We start from the raw sequence: 12353 nt of genomic DNA, 5'->3' as shown, positions 1-12353 counted from the left end.
GACAAAGCATACAAGCTCTACAAACTTCATGATCATCCCTAATGTAATCTTAGTTGTTAAGAAAAAAAATTTATTATTTTATTAAAAAGTTTAATCTATATAAAGACATACATGCTTTGTATATTATGTGTGTTTCAAATAATAAAATTGTGTTATGAAAATTGAGAGGTGTTCCTTTATTTTATGAGTATTAGTAAGTTTGAAAGTTGAAAAATATGATAGCATTATTTATGTGAGTGAGTGATTTTGCGGCCAATATAGTGTAGATATTTTACTAACAATGTGTAATTTTTATCTACATTAATTTCTTCCTTAATTCATTTCCTATTTTTATGTTTTCATCTACTTTTATATATTTTTCATTTTCATATCTTTTGTCAATCATAAAAGACCAAAAGTAGAGATAGTGCTCTTTCTATATTTTTTTACTTATTAAATTAATTATACATTAAAACATATATTTAGTTTCATAATTTAACTCCATATATTGTATACGTAAAGTCTGAAACTTCAAATTTAGTTATGTATATTTGATTTTTTTTCATTAAAAAAAAATTGCAAGTGCAACTAGCTATAATTGAACATGCCAAAGGATTGCAAATTATCATTGTAAACTTCGAGTAATTAGTGAATAATTAGCCAATAAATTAATTATTAATCCAAAAAAATTAGAAAATTTAATTTTATAATTTAATGAAGTAGGATTAACTAAAACATGAATTTTGATACTGATGTTAAAAATTTTGGCCTAAAATTAGACCAATGGGCTAAATCGAGCAAACCGAGCCCAAGTGAGCCCAAGCCCACTCACTTAACCCACATATAAGCTGAATGTTCAGCCTCTTTTCTCCTTTCATTCACAAATTCCACGAAGAAGGAGAAGCATGGAGACAAAAACTTAATCCCCTTTTGCTCATAACTTTCAATCCAAAACTCCGATTGACGAGCCGTCAGTGGCCACGCGTTCATCATGGAATATTGTAACAGCCCAGACCACCCGCTAGCACGATATTGTCCGCTTTGGCACACAAGACCTCACGGTTTTGCCTTTGACGATAGGGATGATAGCCGAAGCCCCCCACACTCACTCGTCAAAACGCGTCATGCTAGGGAGAGGTATCCACACCCTTATAAGGCATGCTTCGTTCCCCTCTCCAACCGATGTGAGCCTTACAATCCACCCCCCTAAGGGAGTCCAGCGCCCTCGCTGGCACATCGATCCGAGCTCTGGCTCTGATACCATCTGTAACAGCCCAGACCACTCGCTAGCACGATATTGTCCGCTTTGGCACACAAGGCCTCACGGTTTTGCCTTTGACGATAGGGATGATAGCCGAAGCCCCCCACACTCACTCGTCAAAACGCGTCATGGTAGGGAGAGGTATCCACACCCTTATAAGGCATGCTTCGTTTCCCTCTCCAACCGATGTGGGCCTTACAATTCTGTAACAGCCCAGACCACCCGCTAGCACGATATTGTCCGCTTTGGCACACAAGGCCTCACGGTTTTGCCTTTGACGATAGGGATGATAGCCGAAGCCCCCCACACTCACTCGTCAAAACGCGTCATGTTAGGGAGAGGTATCCACACCCTTATAAGGCATGCTTCGTTCCCCTCTCCAACCGATGTGGGCCTTACAATCCACCCCCCTAAGGGAGTCCAGTGCCCTCGCTGGCACATCGATCCGAGCTCTGGCTCTAATACCATCTGTAACAGCCCAGACCACCCGCTAGCACGATATTGTCCGCTTTGGCACACAAGGCCTCACGGTTTTGCCTTTGACGATAGGGATGATAGCCGAAGCCCCCCACACTCACTCGTCAAAATGCGTCATGCTAGGGAGAGGTATCCACACCCTTATAAGGCATGCTTCGTTCCCCTCTCCAACCGATGTGGGCCTTACAAATATTCTACAAGATCCACTAAAAATTTTGGTAAGAAACTTGAGTTTTCTCACCCAGATATTCTCGTCTCAGTTTCAAAATTTAGGGTTTATAGTATTGAAGAATCGAATGATTTTGATGATTCAGGTGAACTCTTGCAACAGAAAATTATCGAGTTTTGCCCAATTATTCATGGGTAATGGTAAGGAACTTATAACCCTTGTAAATTCTTTAATTTTATGAGATTGGATAGTAAAATTAGTGGTTGTATATGCAATTATGTGAAATTAGGTTGTGTAAATGTGAATTGGAACAATAATGATGATGTTGGAGGCTTGAGCTCGGGTATTCAGAGCTGGAAATTCACTTGGTGAAGGTTTGGAGCTTGTGTATCGAGGGCTTGCGGTGCCTTGTGGCTTAGGGAGAAATCGGCCAAGGTATGGTTTCTCGTAGTTAATGTTTAATGTCACGTGAAAACTTAGGCTAGAAGACCTTAAGATAGGAATGAATTAAAAAAATTATTGATAGATTGTGTATATGGTATATAATGTGTGTATAAAGGATGAATGGATTTGTATGAGTTAGATTATGATTCTGATGAGTATATATTAATAATGATTGTTAATGTGTTGAGGGTTGATGGTAGACTTGTGAAATTGAATCAAATGGATTGATTGAGAAATGTGTAGTTTGATTTTGTAAACGATTTGATATTAGAGTTGGTTTGATTTTGAAATAATTAATTTGATACTAGGAATGATTTGAATGACTGAGAGGTGTTTGGTTTGGTGGTTGAGACCCTTGAAGGGTGGCAAAAGTCCAAGTTTTAGAGGAGATATTACCAAAAATTTTATGAAAATAGGTGGCTTCATTTGGAGTGGTTATTTAGTAAGATTTGTTTTTTTAAGGATTTTATAATTTGATTTTGGGTTATTAAGAAAATGATTACGCTTTGAGTTTGTTTTATTTAGAAAAGAATGAATGGTGTTTTGAGTTTGAATTATTGATGAACATGATTAGGAGGAATGATGATTGAATGACAATGAAGAATGATGAGATTATGATTTTAAAGTATGATTTTGAATGAAATTGTAATGATAATGAGAATAAACTTCTGAATGTCACTCCGGGTAAGATGCAGTGGTGTTATCCACTTGTTCCTGGTAAGAGTCAATAAGCCGGGTAAGATACAATGGTGATTATCCACTTGCTCTGAAAAATTTTGAGGCTTCGGGTAAGATGCAAGGGCTGAGTTCTGTCGTCGCTTGCTCCGGGTCGAGAATTGTAACACCGCCTAGGTAAGAGACAGTGGTGAGGTTTTCTCCTGCTCCGGGTATGCGAGTAAGATGCAAGGGTTGCGGTGTGTTCCACTTGCTCCGTGTTTGGTGTTCTGTCTAGGGTTAGCTACCGGACATATCGGGTTTGGCTTGATAACCGACAGATGAGACTCATTGGCCATAAGGCGGACATACATCATATGCATATGTGTGTTTTGTTTGATTGTGCATTAATTGCGCTTGCCTATGTGATTATTATGCTTAGTTGCTATATTTGCTACCTGCTGTATCTGTATCCTACTTGTGTTTGCTTTTTGTCTGTATTGCTTGTCTGTGCACCGGAGTTATGGAGGATTGGAGGAAGGCAGAAAGTAGGGCTTAAGTTAGAAAGGAATTAGAAATAAGAACCTTAGATGACCTACCCTGTTTATGGTTTTCCATTTATAAACTTTAAGGCTTAATATGAGTGTCGGAGTTCTAGGATCACCTCTGGCTTTTTCGGGACCTTATATATTATCTATGTGAGCACCTTTACCATACTGAGAACCTCCGGTTCTCATTCCATATCTATGTTGCTGTTTTTAGATGCAGGATGAGAAACACAGCACTGAGCATTCTGGTAACTCTTGGAAGCGAAGAACTATCTTGGAGAAACAGGATTTATATTTATCTGTTGGTTTATTTTTGGGGTTATATATATATATATATATATATATATATATATATATATATATTTTCTAGCCAACCTTTGCTTCACAGGTCGAGTCTAGATCTTGATTATATAACTATCATTTATAACTCTACTTTTATATATCTGTTTTTTGGTTTTCTGTATAAGCCTTCTATCCAAACGCCTTTCGAGTTGATGCGTTTTCAGTCTTGTTTTTATCATCCTTTCTTCCAAAGCTCCTAGTTAAATTATTCTTCATATATATATATATATATATATACGTATTTTTGTTTTAGAGGTCGTAGCGCCTTACCACCTTTGATTTATGTCTTAGGCGTAAAGCTCTGTGTGGTAGGGTGTTACAATCACCAACTCTATTTTCATGTTAGAACATGCCAATAGAATTCATCATCATCATATGAGATAAAAAACAAAATAAGAAACACAAATAGAGAATCCATTACATACATATTTGTATTTTTTTTAAATATTGTGAAATGATAAATTAAATTGTCCTTTATAATATTATTGGATAAAGATAGTAAAATATGCTTTTTGTTCCTAATGTTTTCGAAAATTTTTAAAATTATCCCTAACGTTTAATATGATTCGATTTTAAACCCAACATTTAATTAAGTTTCAATTTTACCCTTACCATCAATTTTTTAACAGTTAGTCAACTTGTCTTTCTAATTTTTCCCTTATTCGTAACCTCATTCACAATTAAACAATTAGTCAATCGTGAGTATAGTGTTCAATATTGGTTAATTGACTTAAATACTTCTTAATTGTAGCTAATATAGTAGCCAAAGTTGATTCATGTTACTTAATTGGTGTCACTAATTTGATATAAGGAATGCTAGAGTGCGCACTACAAGAAAAACACCCATTCAGCCATACTTTTTTTAAGCTACATTTGAAAAGTATAGTCTATTCCTAAAATAGGCTACGCTTTTTCGCAGGGTGCTCTTTTATAAGAGAATAGGAAATACTATTGAGGCATCACTTTAAAAGTGTCTCCTTAGATATTTTAAATATCACTTATAAAGTGTAGCCGTATCTGAATAGCTATGGGGACACTTTTTACACCAAAAGGAGCGCTTTTAAAAAGTAACCCATTTGTTATCTACTAAATCCCTCAATACTTAGTAATTTTTTTTTCATTTTCACCAATACTATCATCACCAACACACAACGTAACTTCAGAAGTGCTTCAGTCGAGAACCCCAACTCGTCACCACCAACATTTCGTCACCTATCTCATCAAACCCCAAATACGTTCTGCCGTCGTACCATCCACCCCTCTTCCACACTCACTGCTTCTCTTCCCCACTCCACGCTAACCACTCGAGAGCCATCAGTCGTCTTCGCAGCGTGCTTACATCGGTCGTCAGCATCGTCCTCCAATCGCGTCGCTCACCATCGTGGTGGAGAAGGTATGTATTCACCCTTCATTTTGTTTCGAAATTTCAGAGGGTTAGGGTTCCGATTTTAGGGTTTTCAATTTGGGGGTTTGGGTATGTTGCGGTGCGGGTGAACTCTTGTACCCTCATTTCTCCTTTTAAGAATTTTATTGTAACTTCTATGATGATTGATACTCTTGGTACCAAATGTTCAGAAACTAATGATAGGAGAGGACCATCATTAAGAGCTAAGATTGCAGGAAGTAATCACAAGAACAAGAACAAGAATAAAGCTAAGGTGGGGTTAACACGACGAAGCAATCATAAGAACAATTCTTTTGAAAAATGTTTCATCCATCTCAGGTAATATTCCTGAAACCTAAACTAGAAGCTTATTAAAAACAGAAACAAGCATTCCTTTAAAGCTTTCGTGCCTTTGTGTGATATAAGAGTTTTTGATAAATGCTCGTAAAGAAGACAGCTCTTCAGAACATTATTTTCTTCATAAATGAGGTTAAATAACCAGCAACAGTAAGAGAACTGAAATGTGTCGGCTGTATAGATAGGGAATAAGATTCTACAAGCAAAGAGATTAAGATAATAATGCAGTCTGTAATAAAAACACTAAAGATACAACTGGACTAAAATGATAATGTAGCAGAGCAATGTTACATCATACCACTTCAATTTTTCCAAGAGCATTTTCCAACTTTGCAGTTAAAGATTCAACCTATGTATATTATGTATAACAAGAACAGAAAAATTAGTCAAAAATCAAATGGGGGATCTTAATGGTTGCATTAAGAATAGTGAAGTAAAGATACAGATAGAGTTATAATATAACAAAATATAAGAGTAGAATAGTATAAAGATCTAGCCACGGCTCGTGGAGTTTAAGCCAGCTAGCTATATACAGAAAATACAGAATCCTGAAAGTTAAAACAGCTTATAAAAGTTTTTCTCTCAAAGTAAGCCTCTAGGCAAAAGTAAATACAAAATTGAGAGATATAGACAAAATAATCAAAAAGACTCCAAAACATATCCAGGATCCTCCGCTCTGTCACCATCAAAGCAACTCACCGAGGTGGGTTGCGACCTGCATCTGAAAAACAACAACAGAATATGATATGAGAACCGGAGGTTCTCAGTATGGTAACAGTGCCCAGTGATGTAAGATATAAGACTCTGGGATGCCAAAGACAATCTTAAAACTTTATATCCATCACAAGATTCATCTTAAAGTATAACTAAAACATTAAAACATAACTTAAAACCATAACATAATAAAGGGGTAATCTAACTTAGGGGATTTTCTAATCTAACAGTTCTCCGCTGTCCCACAGCCTTCACCCACCTATCCTCCATGCGATCCCATCGCCACCGCCTTCCGAACCTCCTCAATCCCAGTAGAATACACAATTAATACAATGCAAGTAAAACACAAGTATAGGCATATATGTCAAGTAATTCAATTAGGCAATTAGGCAAACAATTTCAAGTCGGCAAAGCAAACAAATAGATAAAAGATGCACATGATGAATACCTGTCCTATTGGCTGTGATATCACATTGTCGGTTCAACTGCCAACCCGACATATCTCTATGGAGATGTCGCCCTTCAGAATCATAATGGAAATCCCTGAGATATGGTGCTTGGAACACCGTCCAGGATTTTGTGCCTGCACACTCTAGTGATCCGAAGGGATGCGAGCAGGATACTCTTGCCACAGACCTCACATCTCAACGTAAGCGGGATTAACCACTGTCCTTACGCCACCGCCGTGATCTCAACAGGCGGGATTAACCACTGTCCATGCCAGGTGCATAGCGTCTCATAATTCTCATCATAAAATAGTAATTCGGTGGTTTTCAAAAATCATTTCATTCTAAACTCATTAGTTCACCACTTTCACCACTCATCACGAACTCATTAGTTCATCACTTTCTCAATTCATTGTTAGTAACCACCAATATACTCTTCTTCCTTCTCACTCAACCAAACCCATCCTTAGTACACCAGAAACTTAAGCCTCCGTTCTCTAATTTTTACTAAAAATACCGAAATAATTCCACCCAAGACATTCTTTATGTTTTAACATCCAAAAACAAGCTAAAAAGTCTTAGATAGGTGTCACATAAGTTTACAAGCTTGCCGGGAAGGTGAAACAATTAAAAACAAGATTTTTGTTAAAAAACTAGGCAATGTGCGTACGCACAGGAGTGTGCGTGCGCACGCCCAAGAAGATTTTTAAGATGTGTGTGTACGCATAGAGGTGTGCGTTCACACAAGAGTAAAATTTTCCAATTCTGTTCCCTTGCACAATACGTGCGAACGCCCTCAACAGACTGCACCTTCCAGCGTGTGTGTGCGCACAAGGCTGTGCGTGCACACAGCTTGCAAAACTTCGTTGGTTGTGTGTGCGCACAGAGCGTGCTAGCACTCCCAACCGTAGCTATATCTCCGTGTGTGCGTGCACACATGTTCAAAAATCCACGGGGTGTGCATGCGCACAAGGCTGTGCGTGCGCACACAAACCAAAAATCCTAAAATTCTGTAACATTGCAGAATTCAGATTTTGACACCAAACTTTGAAGAACATAACTCCCTTTACAAAAATCCATTTTCTTTAAACTTTGTATCCATTTAAAGATTTTTCAATGAACCTTAATTTAAAGCAACTTTCAACAAATTTTGAAAATTGAGGCTCAAGTTATGATCCGTCAAAGTTCACCAAAAGTCCGTTTTTACCAAAATTTTACAAGGTTCTCAATTTTCTAATTTCACAACCAAAACCACCTCAACTCCATCCCACATTAGATTTTACCATTTGTGTCACAATCCATTACTCATATCATATAATTCTCAAACTCAAATATCAATTATACCACACTAGCACCCATTCTCAACCATCACATTCATCAATCATTAATCCATCAATACCAAGCATCAAAATCAATCTCATTCCAGCTCAATCCAAATCTTCCGCACCATTTTTATCAATTTTAACATCATAATATATCAACATACTCAAAATCATCAAATCATCATAATTCATCATTCAACAACCAACTCAATCCAAACGTATCCTATGGGTCACTAACCTAACTGTCCAGAAATATTATATATTACATAGAGAAAACCAAAACCATACCTTGGCCGATTCCCAATATGCATAAAATCCAATTTGAATGCAAATCAAGCTTCCAACCATAACCAAGTCACCAATTCCACTCCAAATTCTCCCAAATGTCCAAAGCAATTCCAACAAGCTCCAATATTCAAACTAACATCATACATTTCATATAAATCAAAACCTAACACTCATAATTAATCAATTTACAAGGGTTCTTGAGAAAACTTTCCTTAATCACTGAAATTTAGGATAGAACCCAACATTTTCTCACTAATGATTAGCACCTAAACAACCGAAACAAAATTTTCACTCAATACAAAACCCTAAAATTTCGAATTTTTGAGAGGAAAATATGAGAGAGATTTCGTGATTTTCTTACCAGTTTCTTGTATGAGTTTTGTAGAGCTCTCTGCGGTGATCACGTGGCCGCAAACTGTGCGGCAATCGGAGCTCCGTAGCTCAAGTTATGAGCTTAGGAAGTTGAAGATGAATAGTAAATTTGGAACCCTCTTCCCTATTTCCTTCTCAGCTGAGTTATGTTATATTTGAGTGTGTTGTGTGCTGATAGGTTCATTAATGCGGTGTTTTATATGTTGGTCTTGGGCTCAACTTGGGTCCAGTCCAACTCGTTAGCATTTTTGGCCCGTTTGGCCTAACTTTGGGCCAAACCTTTAAAATTAATGCCCGATTTTCAATTTCTAATATTTTTCTAAGGTTTTCTACTGTTTTCAATTATTCTCACACAGTACCGAATAGACTTAAACCGGTTCGACCGGTTCGGATGCCGGTTCACGATTTTACTCAGTTTTTCACAGAAAATACATTTTCTGACTCAGAAAAATCTACTGAGTCAAAAAATCATATTTAATTTCCCTAATTCTCCTTCTAAATTTTCAGAATCTAATTTGGGCAATTTAACTAATTAATTAAACGGTTAATTAGTCGCGGTTCTTTCATTCTCCCCGCCAAATAAGAAATTTTGTCCTCAAAATTTAGTGATTACCTGAGAATAGCTCGGGATAATCCTTCCGCATCTCGGACTCTAATTCCCAAGTATGCTCTTTAACTCCTGCCCACTTCCAAGCAACTTTAACTAATGAAACTTCCTTTCCTCGTAGTTTCTTCACACTAGTGTCGTCAATACGCACCGGCGTGACTTGAAATGTCAAGTTCTCCCTCAACTCGACCGTCTCGGGCTCTAACACATGAGCCGCATCCGACGTGTATTTACAGAGTTGTAAAACATGGAATACGTCATGCAAGTTAGACAAGTGAGGTGGCAAAGCTACTTGATATGCCACTGGCCCGAATCGCCTTAGAATCTCAAATGGTCCTATATACCTCGGATTCAACTTTTTTATCTTGATTGCTCTTCCAATCCCAGTTGTTGGAGTAACCCTCAGAAATACATGCTCTCCTACTTCAAATTCCAACGATTTTCTTCTCTGATCCGCATAACTTTTCTGTCGGCTCTGTGTAGTTAGAATCCTTGCTCGAATCTTCTTAATCTTCTCAGTAGTCTCTGCTACCAAATCAGGACCCAAAACACTTGCTTCATCGGCTTCATACCAACATAGTGGAGATTGGCACTTCCATCCATACAAGGCCTTATACGGAGCCATCCCAATGCTCGTATGAAAGCTATTGTTGTACGCAAACTCCACCAATGGCATGTAACGGTCCCAACTTCCAGATTGATCCGAAACACGCGCCCTTAGTATATCTTTCAATGTCTGAATAGTCCTTTCCGACTGTCCATCAGTTTGCGGATGATATGTTGTGTTGAGTCATAGTCTCGTACCGAAAGCCCTTTGGAAAGCTCCCCAAAACCTTGATGTCAATCGGGGATCACGGTCTGACACTATGCTCGATGGCACACCGTGCAACCTTACAATCTTCTTGATGTACAATCTCACCAATTCCTCCATTGAATAATTCTCTCGAATAGGTAGAAATTGAGCGGACTTGGTTAAGTGATCCACAATCACCCAAACCGCATCAAATCCCGACCTAGTTCTTGGTAAACCGGTCACAAAGTCCATCGTAATTCCTTCCCACTTCCACTGAGGAATCTCAAGTAGATGTAACATTCCCGACAGTTTCTGATGCTCTATCTTTACCTTTTGACAAGTCAGGCACTTAGACACATCCGTAGCTATATCACCTTTCATCCCAGGCCACCAGAACATCTTCTTTAAATCATAGTACATCTTCGTAATTCCTGGATGAATGGAAAACCCACTATTGTGAGCTTCTGACAACAAATCTTGTCTCAGACTCCCAACATCCGTCACACAAATTCTCCATTCATATCTCCACAACCCTTCATCATCCTTAGTAAACTCTCCATGCCTCTTCTTGCCAACCGGTTGAAATAGTCGCTGAAGTTTTGTTTCATCTTGTTGAGCCCTCTAAATTTCTAACTTAAAAGTACTTGAAATCTGCAACTGATTCAAACAAGCTCTTCCAGCAACTTCACCAATATGCAACTTGAGATCTACAAACTTATCCACTAATTCCTCTTCCTTGATTCTCATCCAAGCTATCGTTAAGGAATTCCGACTCAACGCATCCGCCACCACGTTCGCCTTTCTAGGGTGATAACTTAGCTCAAAATTGTGATCTTTCAAAAGCTCCATCCATCTCCTCTGACGTATATTGAGCTCTTTCTTATCAAAGATGTACTTGAGGCTCTTATGATCAGAAAAGACGCTAAACCTCACTTCGTACAAGTGGTGCCTCCAAATCTTCAACGCAAACACAATCGCCGCTAATTCCAAGTCATGAGTTGGGTAATTTCCTCATGTAGTCTCAGCTGACGCGATGCCACCATGTTCCGGTGCTGCATCAACATGCAACCCAAACCCTTTGGTGACGCATCACAATACACTTCAAACGGTTCGTGCGGTTTTGGTAAGATTAAAACATGTGCTGAAGTTAACTTTTGTTTCAAGGTTTGAAAACTCTCTTCACACTTCGACGTCCACATAAAATGCACCTCCTTCCGGGTTAACTTGGTCATAGGTAATGCCATCCGGGAAAATCCCTAAATGAATCTCCGGTAATATCCGGATAAGCCCAAGAAACTCTTAACTTCTGTCACCGTCGTTGGTCTTTCCCATTCCATCACCACCTCTACTTTCGAAGGATCTACGACTATTCCCCCTTTGCTCACCACGTGACCTAAGAACTTTACCTCCTCCTTCCAGAACTCGCATTTGGACAACTTAGCATATAATTTCCACTCCTTTAAGATTTGCAACACAATTCTCAAGTGTTCTTTGTGCTCCTTCGCCGTCTTAGAAGAAACTAAGATGTCGTCTATGAAAACCACCACGAATTTGGCCAAAAATGGACGAAATACTCTGTTCATGTAATCCATGAACACAGCAGGTGCATTCTTTAACCCAAAAGACATCACCACAAACTCGTAGTGTCCATAACGCGTCCTAAACGCAGTTTTTGGAAAATCCTTCTCCTTCACCCTTATCTGATAGTAACCGAATCTCAAATCAATCTTGGAAAACACCCCAACTCCTTGCAGTTGCTCCATCAAGTCGTCGATCCTAGGCAACAGGTACTTGTTTTTCACATTCACTTTGTTCAGCTGTCAGTAATCCACACAAAGTCGTATTCCTCCATCCTTCTTATTTACCAGTAAAACTGGCGCTCCCCATGGTGATACACTCGGTCGAATGAACCTCTTATTCAGAAGCTCTTCCAACTGAGTCTTTAATTCTACCAGCTCTATCGGAGCCATTCTATATGGCGCAATCGATACTGGTCCGGCTCCCAACACCAATTCAATCGCAAATTCAATCTCCCTTTAAGGTGGGAACTCAGGAATATCTTCCGGGAACACTTCCGAAAAGTCTCTAACTACCGACATATGATCTAACTTCTGATTATCACCTAACGCATTTACAGCCAACAATATATAACCCTGACACTCTTTTCCACTACAATGCACTATTACAGAGTTCAGG

General features: G+C 38.5%; 1 protein-coding gene across 1 annotated transcript; it reads right to left on the bottom strand.

Moving 5' to 3' along the window:
* Positions 1-9359: 9359 nt before the first annotated feature.
* Positions 9360-9989, bottom strand: LOC112763205 (uncharacterized). Its single transcript, XM_025808936.1, has one exon. The coding sequence runs from the start codon at positions 9987-9989 to the stop codon at positions 9360-9362; it is 630 nt and encodes a 209-aa protein (XP_025664721.1).
* Between the last annotated feature and the right edge of the window lie 2364 nt (positions 9990-12353).

The sequence above is a fragment of the Arachis hypogaea genome, chromosome 17 (genome assembly GCF_003086295.3).
Source record: "Arachis hypogaea cultivar Tifrunner chromosome 17, arahy.Tifrunner.gnm2.J5K5, whole genome shotgun sequence".
Taxonomy (NCBI): domain Eukaryota; kingdom Viridiplantae; phylum Streptophyta; class Magnoliopsida; order Fabales; family Fabaceae; genus Arachis; species Arachis hypogaea.
The sequence above is the reverse complement of the archived record's forward strand: the minus strand, read 5'-3'. Positions and strand labels throughout refer to the sequence as shown.

Excerpts from the sequence above, each read along its gene's own strand:
- LOC112763205 (XM_025808936.1), bottom strand. The coding sequence starts at position 9,989 with ATGGCTCCGTATAAGGCCTTGTATGGATGGAAGTGCCAATCTCCACTA.